At 22.4% G+C, this 16082-nt stretch overlaps 4 protein-coding genes across 4 annotated transcripts; 1 reads left to right on the top strand and 3 right to left on the bottom strand. All coding sequences in view use genetic code 6, as the record gives it.

Annotated features, from left to right (window-relative positions):
• Positions 1 to 1024: 1024 nt before the first annotated feature.
• Positions 1025 to 1744, bottom strand: TTHERM_00446250 (hypothetical protein; the record flags this gene model as incomplete). Its single annotated transcript, XM_001023387.2, has 4 exons — positions 1025 to 1204; positions 1313 to 1507; positions 1571 to 1675; positions 1733 to 1744. The coding sequence occupies 4 exons, from the start codon at positions 1742 to 1744 to the stop codon at positions 1025 to 1027; spliced, it is 492 nt and encodes a 163-aa protein (XP_001023387.2).
• A 688-nt stretch (positions 1745 to 2432) lies between these two features.
• TTHERM_00446240 (homogentisate 1,2-dioxygenase) lies at positions 2433 to 4083 on the bottom strand (the record flags this gene model as incomplete). Its single annotated transcript, XM_001023386.3, has 2 exons — positions 2433 to 3103; positions 3408 to 4083. 2 exons carry the CDS (start codon positions 4081 to 4083, stop codon positions 2433 to 2435), a joined length of 1347 nt encoding a protein of 448 aa, XP_001023386.1.
• Positions 4084 to 6946: 2863 nt separating this feature from the next.
• TTHERM_00446220 (PX-SNX-like domain protein) lies at positions 6947 to 11145 on the top strand (the record flags this gene model as incomplete). The annotated part of the gene is made up of 12 exons (XM_001023384.2): positions 6947 to 7144; positions 7284 to 7367; positions 7489 to 7585; positions 7658 to 7735; positions 7931 to 8099; positions 8347 to 8416; positions 8501 to 8666; positions 8733 to 8798; positions 8887 to 9017; positions 9082 to 9247; positions 9335 to 9549; positions 9661 to 11145. 12 exons carry the CDS (start codon positions 6947 to 6949, stop codon positions 11143 to 11145), a joined length of 2925 nt encoding a protein of 974 aa, XP_001023384.2.
• Positions 11146 to 12270: 1125 nt separating this feature from the next.
• TTHERM_00446210 (hypothetical protein) lies at positions 12271 to 14373 on the bottom strand (the record flags this gene model as incomplete). The annotated part of the gene is made up of 1 exon (XM_001023383.2): positions 12271 to 14373. The coding sequence occupies one exon, from the start codon at positions 14371 to 14373 to the stop codon at positions 12271 to 12273; it is 2103 nt and encodes a 700-aa protein (XP_001023383.2).
• Between the last annotated feature and the right edge of the window lie 1709 nt (positions 14374 to 16082).

Raw genomic sequence — 16082 nt, 5'->3', positions numbered from 1 at the left:
TATTTATAACTAACTAATTAATTAATTAACTATAAAATCTAAATAAATTTATCATCTTTATTACTGTATTAAATAAAATAGATTTTAATTTAAGTCTATATCTATTATGAATTATTAAACAAATTTCATTTTATTTTCTTTTTTTATATTAAATTTAATATACATTGTTGATACAATAAATTTTTACATTGTAAAAAAAAATTTAATATATATGGCTTACCATTCATTTTTAAAAATATTATATTAAATTACTCAAATTCTAATTAAAAAAAGTCATTTTCCATACATATCTTAAGAACTTTTCTCATATAAAAGCTATGAAAATTTGTTTTTTAGCTATTATAATAAATTATTTCTAAGTTTAAAACTCAAGATTAAATAAAAATAAATACTTTTAGAATTATTTCTATGGTAAAAAAGTGAGTAAAAATAAGATTTTGGAAAGCAAATCAAGAGTATTTTCAAAAAAAAATAATTAATTTAATTAGAATTATAAATTTTAATTTAGGAAAAATATAATTTTCAGACTGATATAAAAGATTGGAATAGTGAAAACAAAAACTTAAACAACGACTATAATCCTTACTCAAGTAAATTTATTATAATGTAATTAAATTTAGTCATTATAATTATTGGGTTGATCTTAGAGAAGATATTTTTGAAAAGAAGCACGAAATAAAAATAAAATTTTAGTATCATAAAAATAAAAATATAAATGTATAGCCAAGTGACATTTCTGATAAAATTAAAAGAAATTTGTAACTTTTTAAGATTAAGTAGAAATTAATAACATATTTGAAGTTTTTTTCAAATAGGTTTATGCTATTTTTTAAAAAAATTATTTGTTAAAAAAGAGATAAAGAGTTAGAAAAAAAGTAGTATTTTTGAAAAAAATTCAATTAATATTTTTTTTAATTGGTTTATGATTAAAGTCTATTTACTAAATAAATATAAATTTAATAAATATTCTTAAAACTATAAAATGGAATGTTTTCAAATTCAATTTATATAAATATTTAAATATTCAATAAAGAGCAGATTGGTTATCTAGTTTTGACTATTTTTATCTTATATTATTATTACCTTCTTTTGCTCTACTCATTTTTGAATTTTGTACACTTTTACTATATTACTTATATACTGAATTCATCTTTTTTGAAGACTATTTTTGTTTTTCGATTTCTTCAATAGCAGCTTTATTAAGCTTTTTTTGTTAAATAAATAAATAAGTTATCTATTTTTGCTAACATATTATTTTAAAATGTTTAAAGATTTTTCAATAAAAAATAATGTAATCGTTTATTGAGGTTACATGAGAAAATTAATTATGGTGAGTTTTTACAGTATATAATCTACTCATCATTTCTTAGAACTCTTCTTTTTCTAATTTGCGTTCTTTTGATTTTACTGGATAAAGCATTATTTATCCATCTAATCCTTTTCTTTCACACAACCCTAATTTTTTTAAGCATTTGTTAAAAAATTCTACATCTTCCTCCTTCATCCACTATTTTTTTGATAAGTACTCAATAATTAGTTAAAATTCATTTTTAAATTATAACTTTTATACAGAATCTATGTTGCTTAAACATTTTTTAGCCAATTCACCTTCATCATCCATAAATGGTAACATATCATTTTGCTCATTTTCAGCTTTTTGCATTTCATATTGAAGCTATTTTTTTATATAAATAAAAATAAATTCAGTTATCCAATAGTAATTATTACAAACTTTTTTATCCATTTCTTTTGCTGAATTCAAACAATATATCTTCGGCTTTAATTTTAAATTTATGGCTAAGACTTGATAATATAATTTAAGTAGCTTTATTATTAATTAACTAACTAATTATGCTTTTAAGATTATTATTATTATTATTTTAACAAAAATAATTAAAAGTTTTTCTAAACGCCAAAAAAATTATAATTAAAATACAAAGCATAACTTTCTTCAAATTAAATTCAGTATTTTTTCATAGTATTTAGTTTCTAAAATCCAAATTCTAATCAAGAATGTTTGATAACAAGCAATTAACTTTTGATTATAAAATGTTCATTTTATTACTTATTTCTATAATTTTAAATTTATAATTTTTGTTTTGAACATCATATGAAATATTTGCTATTTTAAGTTTTTAAGTATCACCAATTAAATGTATTAATTGCTCTAATTTCTAAAAAAATAGTTAGTAACAAACATTGAATTGTTAAAGATATTTTTAGAAATAATATGAACTTTATATAAATGAGTAAATATTTAGTAAAAAAACTCAAGTAAATTATTATCTAGAAATAAAAAAGTAAATAGTAAAGGTTAAATTTTACTAAAAATACACACATACATTTATTATATTAATAAGTTTGAAAACAGTAAAAGAAATAAAAATAAATTATTTAATATTTGAGCATTCATTAACTCACTAATTCACTCTTCAATTTGTTTAAAGTTTTAAATCTTCAAGTTTCTACCAGCATTAGAAGTAGTCGTGATCAACATTTACGACATCGTCCATAACAAACTTTGTAGTGTTAATGAAATAGCTACTTTCAAACATAAAAGCAAGGTTTTCATAAGGATATTTAACAGGTGATAATTCAGAGTTAGAAGCTTTGTGGAAAACATCAGTTTCAGGACCATGAGCAGTCATTATATTATGAAGAGAACCACATCCAGGTCCAAATCCACCTTCTTTAGCATCATAGACACCTTGTATATTACCCATATATTCACTCATAATATTTCTGTGATAGTAGGGAGGTCTGAAAGTATGTTCAGCAACCATCCATCTTGGAGGGAAGATAGCGAAGTCGCAAACAGCAACACCAGGTTCATCAGTAGGGCAAGTAAGAACTGTAAAAATAGAAGGATCAGGATGATCAAAAGAAACAGTGTTCATTGTGTTAAAGTTATCTAAGTTGTACTTGCAAGGAGCATAGTTACCGTGCCAAGCAACTACATTGAAAGGAGAACTTTTAGTAGTGCTTTAGAACATTTTACCTTAGAATTTGTTGAGTAAAGTAAAATCAGCTTCTACATTTTCATACCAAGCTACAGGAGCTTAGAAATCTCTAGGATTAGCCAAACCATTAGCTCCGATGGGACCTATTTATTTTACATATTTTATAATTAATGTCCAGCAATTTTAAAAAAATTTAATATTTCTCATAAAATCAGTTGTTGTTTTTACTCAAAATTTTTAAACTAATAAAAAATGAATTTGTTTTAGAGCTATACTAATTCCATCTTTGTATTTATTTACTAATAACTCTAATTAAGAGAAAGCTTGTTTTTCTATTTTTAGAGTTTTTGCTTTGCTTAAAAACATATTTGCTATTTTTTACTTTTTTTAAATCTTTGGATGCAATCAAAAATGTTTTAAAATATTCTAAATTCTAAAAGTTTTTACCTAAATCAGGAATTTTAAAGTGACCCTTGAAGACTTCACAAACGTATCCACGAGATTCTTATTCTAGATCAATAGAGAACTTAAGACCTCTTGGAAGAACGCAAATTTCACGAGGACCAACTGTCATTTTACCTAATTCAGTAGTAATGAAAAGAGTACCTTCTTAGGGAACAACTAAAAAGTCACCATCTGAATTGTAGAAGACAGTGTTACCCATATTCTTGTTAGCAGAGTAAAGGTAGATAGCAATACCTTATTTAATTTAAGGATCTCCAGCACCTGCTACTGTAACAAGTGATTCAACCCAATCTTTAGGTTCAGCTTTATTATAGGGGAGAGGCTTCCATCTTAATTGATTAGGAGTTGTGTGCATTTCTTCAGCATTGAGGAAATTATTTTTGATATATTTGTATTTGGTTGGGTCGCAAGGCTTGAAGGGAGTGTGGCAGACAGAAGGCTTGATCTTGTAAAGCCAAGTTCTTTGATTGGAAGCACGAGGAACAGTAAAAGCAGTGCCACTGAATTATTCAGCAACAAGGTTGTAAGGACACTATTAAGGACTGTTCTATCCCTTAGGTAAAGCACCAGGAAGTGCTTCTGTGCAGAAATGGTTTCCGAAACCTTCTCCATATTTGAGGTCAGTAAAGTCTCTGGTAGGTTTAAGCTTTGTTTCCATTTTTGTTTGGTGATGTTTTTATTTGTTTATTTATTTTATGTTTACTTTTTGTTTGATTTCTTTTATCAAATTTGATCTTATTATATAAATTATTTCTCATATCTTGGACTTTGCTGACGTATTTATGAAGGGGGTTTTACTAGAAAGGGAAAGATTACTTACCTTATAAAAGATTCGATTATGAACAAATATTCCATCACTACAGGTCTAAGGAGATATCAGATGCATCCAATTAATTCGAAATATGCATAGATTCTGAAAATATTGATTGATTATTTTACTTATTTAATTAAAGTAGTGATATAGTTGTTATTTTTCTAAATATTTCTGTGGACATTTTAGAATTAAAAATCTTCTATTAGATTTTCTAAATTTTTTATTTCTACTTCATATATTTAATAATACGGAGCCATTTTTAAAGACAAGCTAGAAAAAATTAATTATTCATTAATTACTGAGTGTCATTAATAAAATGAGCTAGGAATTAAATATTTGTTTTTCTTGCTAGTCTGTAAATATTAATTGCAAAAATAAAGTTATAGATATTTACTTAATTAGTAAGCAAATCAAAGATAGACAGACAGAAGTAATGTGATTAAAGTTTTTTTGAATAAAAAAGTGTGCTATTTTTAAAAAAATTAAAAAACTAATAATTAAAAAAAATAATTTATTTATTCAAAAAATGATAAAGCAAATTAAAATATTTTTTATTTCATACTGAATATAAAATTAATTTTTAAAAGTAAAAAGCAAAAAATAAACACAAAAATACAAAAATTTTTGTTTATCCATAGAAAATTTTATAGAATTTTAATGATTATCATTTATTGGTTCAATCTAAAATATTTATACAGGAAATAATCTATAAATAGGATTTAAAATTTATAATCACTTAATTTATGATATTACTTAAAAGTTAATACTAAAAAAATAAACTAATTAGAATAGGTATCATATAAAGATCATAAACAATTGATTTTTCATGAAATGAAACAATCAAAAAGAAAATTTATGCCAAAATTAAAATATCATCTAAAAATACTATATTAAAATATAAAAACGTTTTATGATTTTACTAAATAATTTATTCTAATAATAAGCTGATCAAAAAAGCATAAAAAATGTTAAAAGATGAAATATCTAATTGAATTTATATAATTATCAAGAAATAATTCAATCTATTAAAAAAAGATTTCATTATTTTACTTCATTATTATATCTAAAAAAAACAATCATTAATTAAAAAATCTAAAATTTATAAACACTTACTTTATGATTTTACTTAAAAATAAATACTAAAAAAATAAATTTATTAGATTATGTTTTCAATAAAGATCATAAACAATTAATTTTTCATGAAATGAAACAATCAAAAAGTAAATTAATACCAGAAATAAAAATTTAATCTAAAAAATACTATATTAAGAGATATAAACATTTTATGATTTTACTAAATAATTTATTCTAATAATAAGTTAATCAAAAAAGCATGAAAAATGTTTATAGTTAAAATATCTAATTGAATTTATATAATTATCAAGAAATAATTCAATCTATGAAAAAAAGATTTCATTATTTTACTTCATTATTACTTCTAAAAAAAAATAATCATTAATTAAAAAAAAGCCTGAAATTTTTAATAATATAATAATTGTTCTAAGAAAATAGATGAATAAAATATCTGTCTAAAAGTTGGTTCTAATTACAAAATTTTTCTTAATTTAAATAATAAAACAATTATTTTATTTTATTTTTTAATAATTACTTCTATACGAAATAGCTTTTTACTTAAAATCTTAAGCTATTTATTAATATGCATCGTTTATGATTATAATTATAAATTTAATGTTTTTTTTGAAAACTTTATCATCATAAATTTAAATAATATATTATTAAGAATTAATAAGTTTTACTTTTTTTTTATTTTAAAAATCTAAATATTAATATTTACAATTATTTCATAAATTCAGAAAAAGAATGAGCTTACAGTTTCTAAATCTAAAGAGTTTATGTTTAGGAATGTTCTAAGTAAAAAACTTCTAAATTACACTTTTTATTTTTAAAATTTATTTTTTGCAAATTAAATTTAAAAATGGATAAATGAATTTATCAAAACTTTATAAAAAATAAAAATATTAAATTTATTTTTAAAGTTTTGATGGTATTTAATATATTAAGAAATATTATATTAAGGCATATAAATTATTGTTTTATTGAATCAGTTAGCTTTTATATAAATTTTAGATTTCAAATATAATACTGATTATAATAGCTAACCATTTAAAAATTGTTTACTTCTAAAAAAGATAATGTTTATTTTTATATTGAATACTTAGAAAAATTAATTTTTTGCTAAGCTAGCAAATTAATTAGCTCTACTTCTTTATAATACTTTTGATTAATATCATTTGTTTAAATTTTAGATGAGGATAATATTAATTTTATACAAATTATTAATTAATTGGTTGATTGATAAAATTTAGTATTAAAGATGAACCCTTTAAGATTATAATGAGAGAGAGCTATTGATAAATAATGAAAAAAATATTCTAAAAAAATTAATTAAATAACAAGAAAAGCAAGTAAAGAAACAAAATTTATTAATTGTGTTATTTATATTAATTTATTGCGCCTTTAGTTTTGCCAATTTCTTATATAAAAGACAGAGAGTACATTAAACATATTTATTATATAAAAAATTGAGTTTTTTTATACGAAATTTGCGAGGAAGGGATAAGATAAAAAATAAATTGAATTAATCTTAGATATTTACAAACAATCAATAAATTAATTAATATTAAACAGCAATCTAGAGTACGATTTAAGAAACAATATCTTGGATTTTACTTCAAGTAAATTAACTATGAATATTTAAGAAAAAGAGGCATAGTTATAACTTTAGAAAGCAGATATTTTCGAAGCGTTTAAGTAGTCCTCTCCATTCATTCTCTCTGAAGAAGATGAAAAATTTTATCAAAGTATAATAAGTAAAAAATTGATTGTTTAAGTAGAAATATATGACACTAAAGATATTTAAAGGGATTCAAAGAAGTAATATACAGTAATAAATCTTATTTTGATTATATTAAATAAAAGTTACTACATGTTAAGCTTGCTTAATGCGATTAAATTAAGTTATTGATTAAAAAAAAGTCAATATATTCAAGATTGTTTATAATATAACTCTTATAAATTAATAGGTTTACAAAATAAAGGTAACAACTAGGGTATAGAGTTATACTATTGAAAAAAGATTTAGCGAGTTCAAGGAATTGCAAAGAAAGGTAATTTCTAATTAAAAATTCAAAAAATATTGTCTGCTCTGCAAAGAAGATTAAAAAATTTGAAAACTGATACATATCACTAAGACTTTTCATTTAATTTTTCTATTCTTTAAAATAATAGCTAGTAGAGACTTATAAAAATGCACCTTTGCTAGAAAAAATAATATTTAATAGATTCAGTTAAGAGAATATATTAAAACGAAAGAACTAATTGCAAGGTATTTAAAATTTTTCTATTTTATCTCATTCAAGCTCATTAAAAATGTTGCATTTTATTAAATATTAATAAGAGTTTATAAACTACTTTTTTGATGAGATTAATAGAGGTTAAACAGTCTATCCTTTTCTTTAATTTCTCCAGATACTAGGTAACTAACTAACTTCATTGTTTGATTGAATTTAAAAAAAGAAATTGAAAGTATTTATTAATTTATTTGTGGTAATATTTCTGATCATATACTCTAATCATTTAGCTAGCAACTTAGAAAAGCTAGAAAAATCAATTATGTCTAAATTATTCATTAAACAAGTGTTTTTTTTAATTTAAAATCTATTTAAAATAGAAAAATTTTAGGAGTTTAAGATCCTCTTAGAAAGTCCTAGCTAAGAAAACTAAGCAGATTCTGTAGAAAAAATTATAGATTACTAAACAAATGTGTCCCATGAAAAAAAGATTTTAGAGCTCCTCAAAGAGGCCCAAACAAACAAAGACAATTTAAACAAGACTTTATAGTAATAATTAGGTTTATGAATTAAATAAATAAATAGAATTGAAATTAAAATTTCCCAAAAAGATATTTTACGATAGTGTATAATATTTTTGATTTATAATACTAGCTATCGCGTAATTAATTAATCAATCAATCAATCAATCAAATAATACAAAAATTAATTTTATTAATTCGGATTTATTGTAAAAGATATAAAATTTATTGAGTATCTTTCATTACTATTTCTTTAATTAACTTATATATAAAAGAAATATCGGAGACATGATATCTATGAACAATCCTATCACAGATTACGACTTAATCAAATTAATTATGGAAGTAAACCAAATTAATTTCTAAATTTAGTTTTATAATTTTAATCATTCATGTTTTACATTACACATTATTAAAATTAAAAATAAGGGTACCTATTCTAGTAGCAATAAAAACTTTAAAGGGCTATTGTAGTTATGTGGTCAGTTAGATATCTACACTGATCCTTAAACTAATGAATAATCTTTATAGCACATTAATTGTGGTAAAAACCTAGAAATTCTTAATAATATTATGGAATGCATGAAAAATTAAAGTAAATATTTATTAAATTATGAATTAAAATCCCTATCTAACAAATTTTTCAAATATAACAACAAAGGCTATGAGCTATTTACTAAAATATTTTAAGAAATAAGTGTTGCAAACATAAAAACTATCAATTTAGGTAAAAATAATGAGCGTGAAAAATGAAAACGCTTTATTAAAATATGAAATTTTTACGTTTATTGATTTATTAATTTATTTTATTACAGAATAGCATATTTTAAGTGAAAAATCTTGCAAATAACCAGCACTTAAATTAATTTCAAAATACTTGGAGGGAATGAAAAGAATGTATGGTACTTAAGATGTCAAATACCTTTTACAAACAAGAAAGATTCTTGTAAATTTTTTCTTGACTCTAAAAATGAAGCTAATTTTTAAAATATTAAATAAAAAAAACTAAGTAAATGAAAGGTAAAACCATAAATGAAATAGAGAATTTTATGTCAAGTAAGCACCTTACCTTAAAAAAAGTCTAAAGTAGTTGTCATTTACATAAATTTGAAAATGAACCTTCTACTAATAGATTTAGCTAATCAAATTACTTGAGTTTTAGCTATTTAGATTGTGGTAAATTATAAAAAAAAATATTTCAAATTGAAATAAAATTCACTCGGTTTTTATAAGTCTGAAAATTTTTCTAAATTTATTAAAAAGAAGAAGATAAAAACTACTTTAACACAAAAAATATTAAAGATGTCCTTGAGGATTAGTTTATTTAGTGGAAAACTGTTTATCACCTTAAAGAAAGATAAATTATTCTTTAGCACGCATTTCCAATTTAGTACATAAAAATGAGTGTTGTCTTGCCTGTTAATCCCAAAGAATGCCTTGACTTAATAGTCACATAACGCAACTAATGGGATACATTAGTAAATTTCCTTTATTCAATTTATTATTATTTTTTACTTCAAATGAAATAAAAGAATTTATTTGATAAATTAAAAAGGCATTTATATAATTATTTTTATTTACATGTAAAGCTTCTAGATTGCTATACTCTGCCATCTCCAGGATCTAATTAAGAAAAGAGCAGTCCAACTAAAAAGAAAGAAAAATATGGAGTACAGTCTATTCATGACTACGTGTGTGAAACTTATAGATATAATTTTAATCATAGAATATCGTTCTATTCTGAAAGAAAAACAGAGATAGAAAATAAAAGAATATACATAACAAGAACTTCTTATGATCCTAAAGATCACTGCTATGATTTTATTGATAAAAACAAAAATAATATGATTGGAAAATGGGAATGCTTAGTATTTATTAAGTAAATTGATAGTGGGAACATGACTTCTTCTATACAATCTCAAAGTTCTATTTAGGCATCGCCTTATGATGTTAAAGAAAAATTAAAAGTGTTCACTTTTAGTAACAACAGTAACATCAATAATAATTTACCAAAATTAGGCAAGTTTTTTTCAGGAAAAGACTTAGTTTAATCTTCAGACTAGCTATCAAAAAGCGGATAAAGTAATTCCTCAGATGATTTAAATAAGCTTGCAGATATTTCAAACTCAGGAATGAAATTTAATGAATATATTTAAGAAGAGGAAGATTGTAATAGAGATGATAGCAGTAGTTGTGATGAAAAATCAGAAAAAGAATTTTTTTAAATAACCAAAATAAATTCACAATAAAAAGAGGAACAAAAGAATAAAATTCATTCTGGCTTACTTAGCTTGGAAGAATCTAAGGCTATACAAGATGCTAAATAAAATTAATAGAATGATGGATAAGAAACTCTCCCAAATACACTTCATTAACAAAATAATTCTTATTTAGAGCAGAGTAATTTTAGCTAGAGAAAAAAAAGTAATTCGAAGCTAAGTAAGAAAGAAATTATTGAAAGAGAAAGTGAAAATGATGACTCAGAAGAATACAATAATGTCTTATAAAAAAGTCATATGAGCTAATCTTAAAATTTATCAGAGTAGCAGTTAAGCAAATAGATAACTCCAAATTAGTTGTTTACTCAGTACATTGGCTTGAATAATTATGGTCAGAATAAAGACTAGTATGATGACAAAAGATAAAAAGAACCTAGTTCTCTTTCAGATGCTAGCGGATGCAGTATTAATTTTATAAATTCAGCAAAATCTTAGAATTTAAAGAAGTTCAGTGATGATATTCAGAACACTGAATTAGAGGATTCAATTTTAATAGATCCTGAATAAGAATAAGCTATACCAAGAAACTAACCCATAATTTAAGAATAAAATGTAAACACTTTAATCACATTTACCTTCAACTTGTAAAACTCTGAAGCTGTGCACTTTTTCAGTAGATTCATCAATGAGCGTGATGACGATACAATGGTTCAAAGTATGATAAAGCTGCAAGACTTAGCTAAAAAAATAAGAAAAGAAAGCTCTTCTACTACTGATACAAAACATGCTGATAGAAAGCAGTCTAGTAATAGTCAATACTCTTAAAATAGTGAATAAAGTAAAATATATGAATGAGAATAAAAGAAAAAAAGCTTTTAAAAAAAATTCATAAATAAAAATAATTAATCAAATAAAAATACTAAAAATAATAATAAATAAGTAAATAAATAAATAATCATTATTATCATATTTAAAATTTTGAGAAATAATATCTTAAAAATATAAAAAGAAGAAAAAAATATTTTTAACCAAAAAAAGTACATTAAACAAAACAAATAAATCAAAAAAACTAAATATATTTAAAAAGTATTTTAGTATATTTTATTCATTAACCAATTAAAACTACTTTAATTACTACCGATAAAAAGCAAATTAAAAATTATCTTCTTAACTAATAAATAATTTAAAAGTATAATAAATTTGCAAATTATTTAAGAGTAAAGATTTATATGTAATTTAATTTAGTTTTTTTTTTTGATAGTTAGCTCAAAATATTATTTAATTTCATAGATATTTCTCTAGAATGTTGAAATAATTGCTTTCAAAGCTATTTTCGAGCATAATTATCACCTCAAAAACTAAATATAGTTTAATTAAAAATTTATCGTTAATAATTTAATAAGTACATGCATTTATTTTAATATTACTAGGATTAATTTTTGTTGTAAAATGAGTATTTAGATAATAAAATAACTAAACAATCTAAATAAAAATTATTTTAATTAAATCTTTCAATTACAAAGATAAAATTAATTTAAATCACTAATAAAAGATAAAAATATAATAAAAGTAAATATTATTTATTCAAAATTATATTAAAAATATTTAAATAAATAATTTTTAAAAATAAATCAATTAAAATTTTATCTTTTGAACAAATAAAATTTAAAATAAATTAAAAATAATCATAAAATTTAAATAGCATAAAATTTTTACTTTAATTTAAAAAAAATAGTGAATTAATAATAAAGGTAAAATTTATATAAAAATTAAACTACAAATTATTAATTTAATATGTATTTTTTCTTTATATTTTTTAACTTTGATAAATTTTGTATTCAATTAATAAATTTATTTTTAAAAAATACAAACAAAATAATATAAATAGAAAAAGATTACAAATTTATTATTTAAATATTTGATAATTGGTTAAATGGTTTTGTTTGAAAGGAAAGTGTTTAAATTAAACATTTTTATACTTCATTGTAAATTAAATTATTTACTTTATCCTTATTGATAAGCCACGCTGTCTACTCTAATAATATTATCAGAGAGCTTTCTATATAATGGCAATTATGAATTTACAGCAAGTGTATATTTTCTGTTTAAGTTTTAAATCAAAAACAAATCTTAGGTAATATCGGTAGATATTTTTAGTTCTTTGAGTTTAGGAGATTCTAAGCTGTCATAATATTTGATCAGATTGTTGAGAATAATGTCTGCATTATCTGAAGAGGAGGTGATTTAAACTTCCAAATTTTCAATAGAGGTATTTTGCTAAAGATTTTAAATCAAGAAGACCAACTCATGCTCAACCTCAGTAAAATGAGAAAGATTTATAACAAAAGTCTTCATATCGTATGTTTTTTCATTAATTGTAATAATGTTTTCTCTTCTTGATAGAATTAATTTTATTATTTACTTATCTTTTTTTTGCATGTCATTATAGTTTTTTACTTAGAGGTTTGTAGGTATCTTAGGGAGCTAACTTATCATTTAATAGAGATTTCTATCATCAAATATGCTCATTTCAAATTAACTCAAGTTCATTATTAATTGAGAATCTTCTGAAGTATCAAGGATTTTTATGCCATTTATTTGTAGAATGATATCTTTTTTCTCTGTCAACTCTAAATCATCTTCTTCTTCATCATCCTCTTTTTATTCTTCATTAGAAACAGGTTTCCCTTTTTCTAAAATTTCATTACTTTGAATATCTTTTTTATTCGTTTCTAAGTCTATTTAAGACTTATTCTTGGTTTAACCTACATGGCTAGAGGACTATGGCTAGCTACCTTACTAGTTTCGTCTATCCTTGTTATCTTCTTCTAAGTTGATCAATTATGTACTTTTTTGATTTTTACTTGTGAAGTTTTATCTACTCGAAAAAGTAAATAACTTATCTTGCATACTAACTGGGTGTTGCTGGCTTTGCTAATCAAAATTTATGTTATTAACAATTATAGCCATTAGTTTTTGGAATTAGCTTTCGTTCACATTTTCTAATTAGATTTCAAGTAGAAACGAGTTATTGTAAATAAGCTACTTATCATTTATTTTTAGCGAATGGCATTTACCAACAAAATCTATGATTGCATCATTCTGATAAAGAGTTTCACAGATGAAAAGTTCTACTTCTAAATTTTTGTGTATGTTATTTGCCAAATTGGTCAAGCATTTTGCCGTTAATGTAGGATTATTATCAATGTAGAGAGTTAGAATTTAGATATTCCCAAAAATTAAGAATTAAGCGAAAGAACAATCAAGGAGCTAGTTATTTTACAACTCAAGTGTTAAATGAGTAAATTTTGGGGGAAACAAACGAAGAAGATTATTTATATGATTTAATTTATTATTTTTGAGAATTAGCTTATATACTATTAAACTATCGCATCCATTTATCTCATCAAATAAATGATCGCTTATATTTTAAACTATATGATCTTACAAATTTAAGTCATTCATGTATATAGTACACTCATTTATTTCACCAGATTTCTTTATTTCTTTAAAAACAAACTCAAGCCACTCCAAATAATACTAGTGCAATTAAAGATGAATGAAACACTATTTTGCAGAAACAGATAATGGGTTGAAGTAAAGAATCTACCAAGCCTTTTTAAAAGCGGTTTCTTTGAGATTTTTAATTTTTCTTTTAATTAAGTCCTTTTATTCCAATTCTTCATTTTATTTATGTTTTTCTATTATAACTTCCTGCTTTTCTTGCTTCAAATATTCTTCAATTACTTCATAATACTAGTATACTTCTTCATATCTTGAACTTTCTTTACTATCATTTTTCTCTTATTATGATAGATCCTCATTAACTTTTTAAGGTTTAACTTAAATTTTTTCAATTTTATTTAATTCCTTTTTCATTACTTTTTTTGTCTGATTGTAACTATTGATGAAACTTAAATATTCTTCAAGCTGAATAAATTAATTTTTCAGTTCATCACTATTTTAATTCATAATCCATTCACAACGCGAATTGAAATACTAAATAAACTCTTCTTTGCTATCTTGCTTATCATATGGATGAAATCCATAAAATTAATAATCTACCCTATCCGATCTATCCATTCTTTTTATCAAATTTTATTTTTTCAAAGATGATTATTCTTTATTTTACTTTAATTTGTATCCTATTACTATTTTTTTAAGTTTATATTTTAATGAAGAGATAAATAATAAATAAAAAAAAATAATTAATTTAAAAATAGTTTATTTTTTTTCTTTTTTAAATAAAAATAGTACAATAAAGATTTATTAGATTGATAGAACATTTGCTAATTTTTATTAATTAATCCGATCTTACGTAAAATAAAACATGTTTTTAAAATGACATTAATGTATTAAGTAGATATCAATTATAAACTAATCGCGTTTTATTTGCTGTATATAATATTAAAAATATAATAAAATAAATAAAAAGCAGCTGCACACATATTTAAAATCAAGAAAAATTTAAATAGACGCTTTCTTTTGAAAACAAAATACTAATTAATTACAAACATTTTCAATCAAATTTCATTTAAAATAAAGCCTAAAAAATGCTAAAATAAATAAAAGTTTTATTGAATAAATCAACAATCTATCTATATTTATATAAAGTATTAGAATAATCAAATAATAACGTCTGAGACTGACTCCCTTTAGTTTAGACAAATTTAAAACTCACTTAGATTTATGCATTTATTTATTTATATTTCAGATAAAAATATTTTTAACTAAGTCATTCTTTTAATTTTCTTTTAAGTTAGTTTGTAGTTAGTTTTTTGTATGATTGATTGATTGCTGGGATTTGATTATTTTTGAGAAGACCAGAGTAGAGAAGAAGCATGATAAAAATTTAAATAAATAAATTAAAAATAAATTAAAATTAAAATAAATTAAAAAAAAAATGTTTGATTGAGTTGCTGAGGAAAAGATTAGCACCATCAAAGTATTTTGGGGAAAGCAGACTTCTCAAATGCAGTCAAATATTCTAATAATTGATCTTGCTACTAACTACTGCACCTAGTACCACTTAAAATACAAAAGCAACATTTCAACAAATCCTAAACAACCTGTTTTGAAGATCTTGCTTGTCAACAAAAGCAAGCATTCGAATTGAGTTAAATAATGTCATAAAAATATTCCCAATTCAAAGCTGCTGATGTTGATAAACTAACTCATCAAACAATAATTTGTTGTATATTTATATTATAAGTATATTTAGGTGTTTTTTATTGCTTTTTACTTGACAGGCATTATTGCCGCTTTTATAATAATGCTTGTGTGTATGTGTATATATATATATGCATTTGTTTGTGCTTTTGTTTGCTTTTTCGTTTTGTTTGTAAGTGGTACTCATGAAGTAGAAGAGAAGAAGAGTAAGTAATATATAGAGATAGATAGATAGTATTCATTAGCACACAAGATTTCAATTGAGATAGATACAAGAGAATTTAAGAGAAACAATAATATTCAACAACACAACAAGAAGGAGAACAACACGATTTAGCAACCATTAATTTAGTTTTATAAGTATAATCAGTTAAACCTAGACTAGTAAGAAACTTATTAGATAGATTAATTTATATAAATAGAGTTCCCAATAGTCTTTTTATGCAGTTTGTCAGAATTCAACTAATAATAATTTATAATAAAATAAGTTATTAAATAATCAATTTAGAATGAATGAGTCAAGCTGTTTACTTTATTTAAAATATGATTTAATGTAGGCGAAGGAATGAAAGGACCGACCGATCTATGGATAGATGGATAGATAGATGGATGACAAGCAATCA

The sequence above is a fragment of the Tetrahymena thermophila genome (assembly GCF_000189635.1).
Source record: "Tetrahymena thermophila SB210 genomic scaffold scf_8254437, whole genome shotgun sequence".
NCBI classification, from domain to species: Eukaryota; Ciliophora; class Oligohymenophorea; order Hymenostomatida; family Tetrahymenidae; genus Tetrahymena; species Tetrahymena thermophila.
This window is presented reverse-complemented; position numbering and strand designations above follow the sequence as displayed.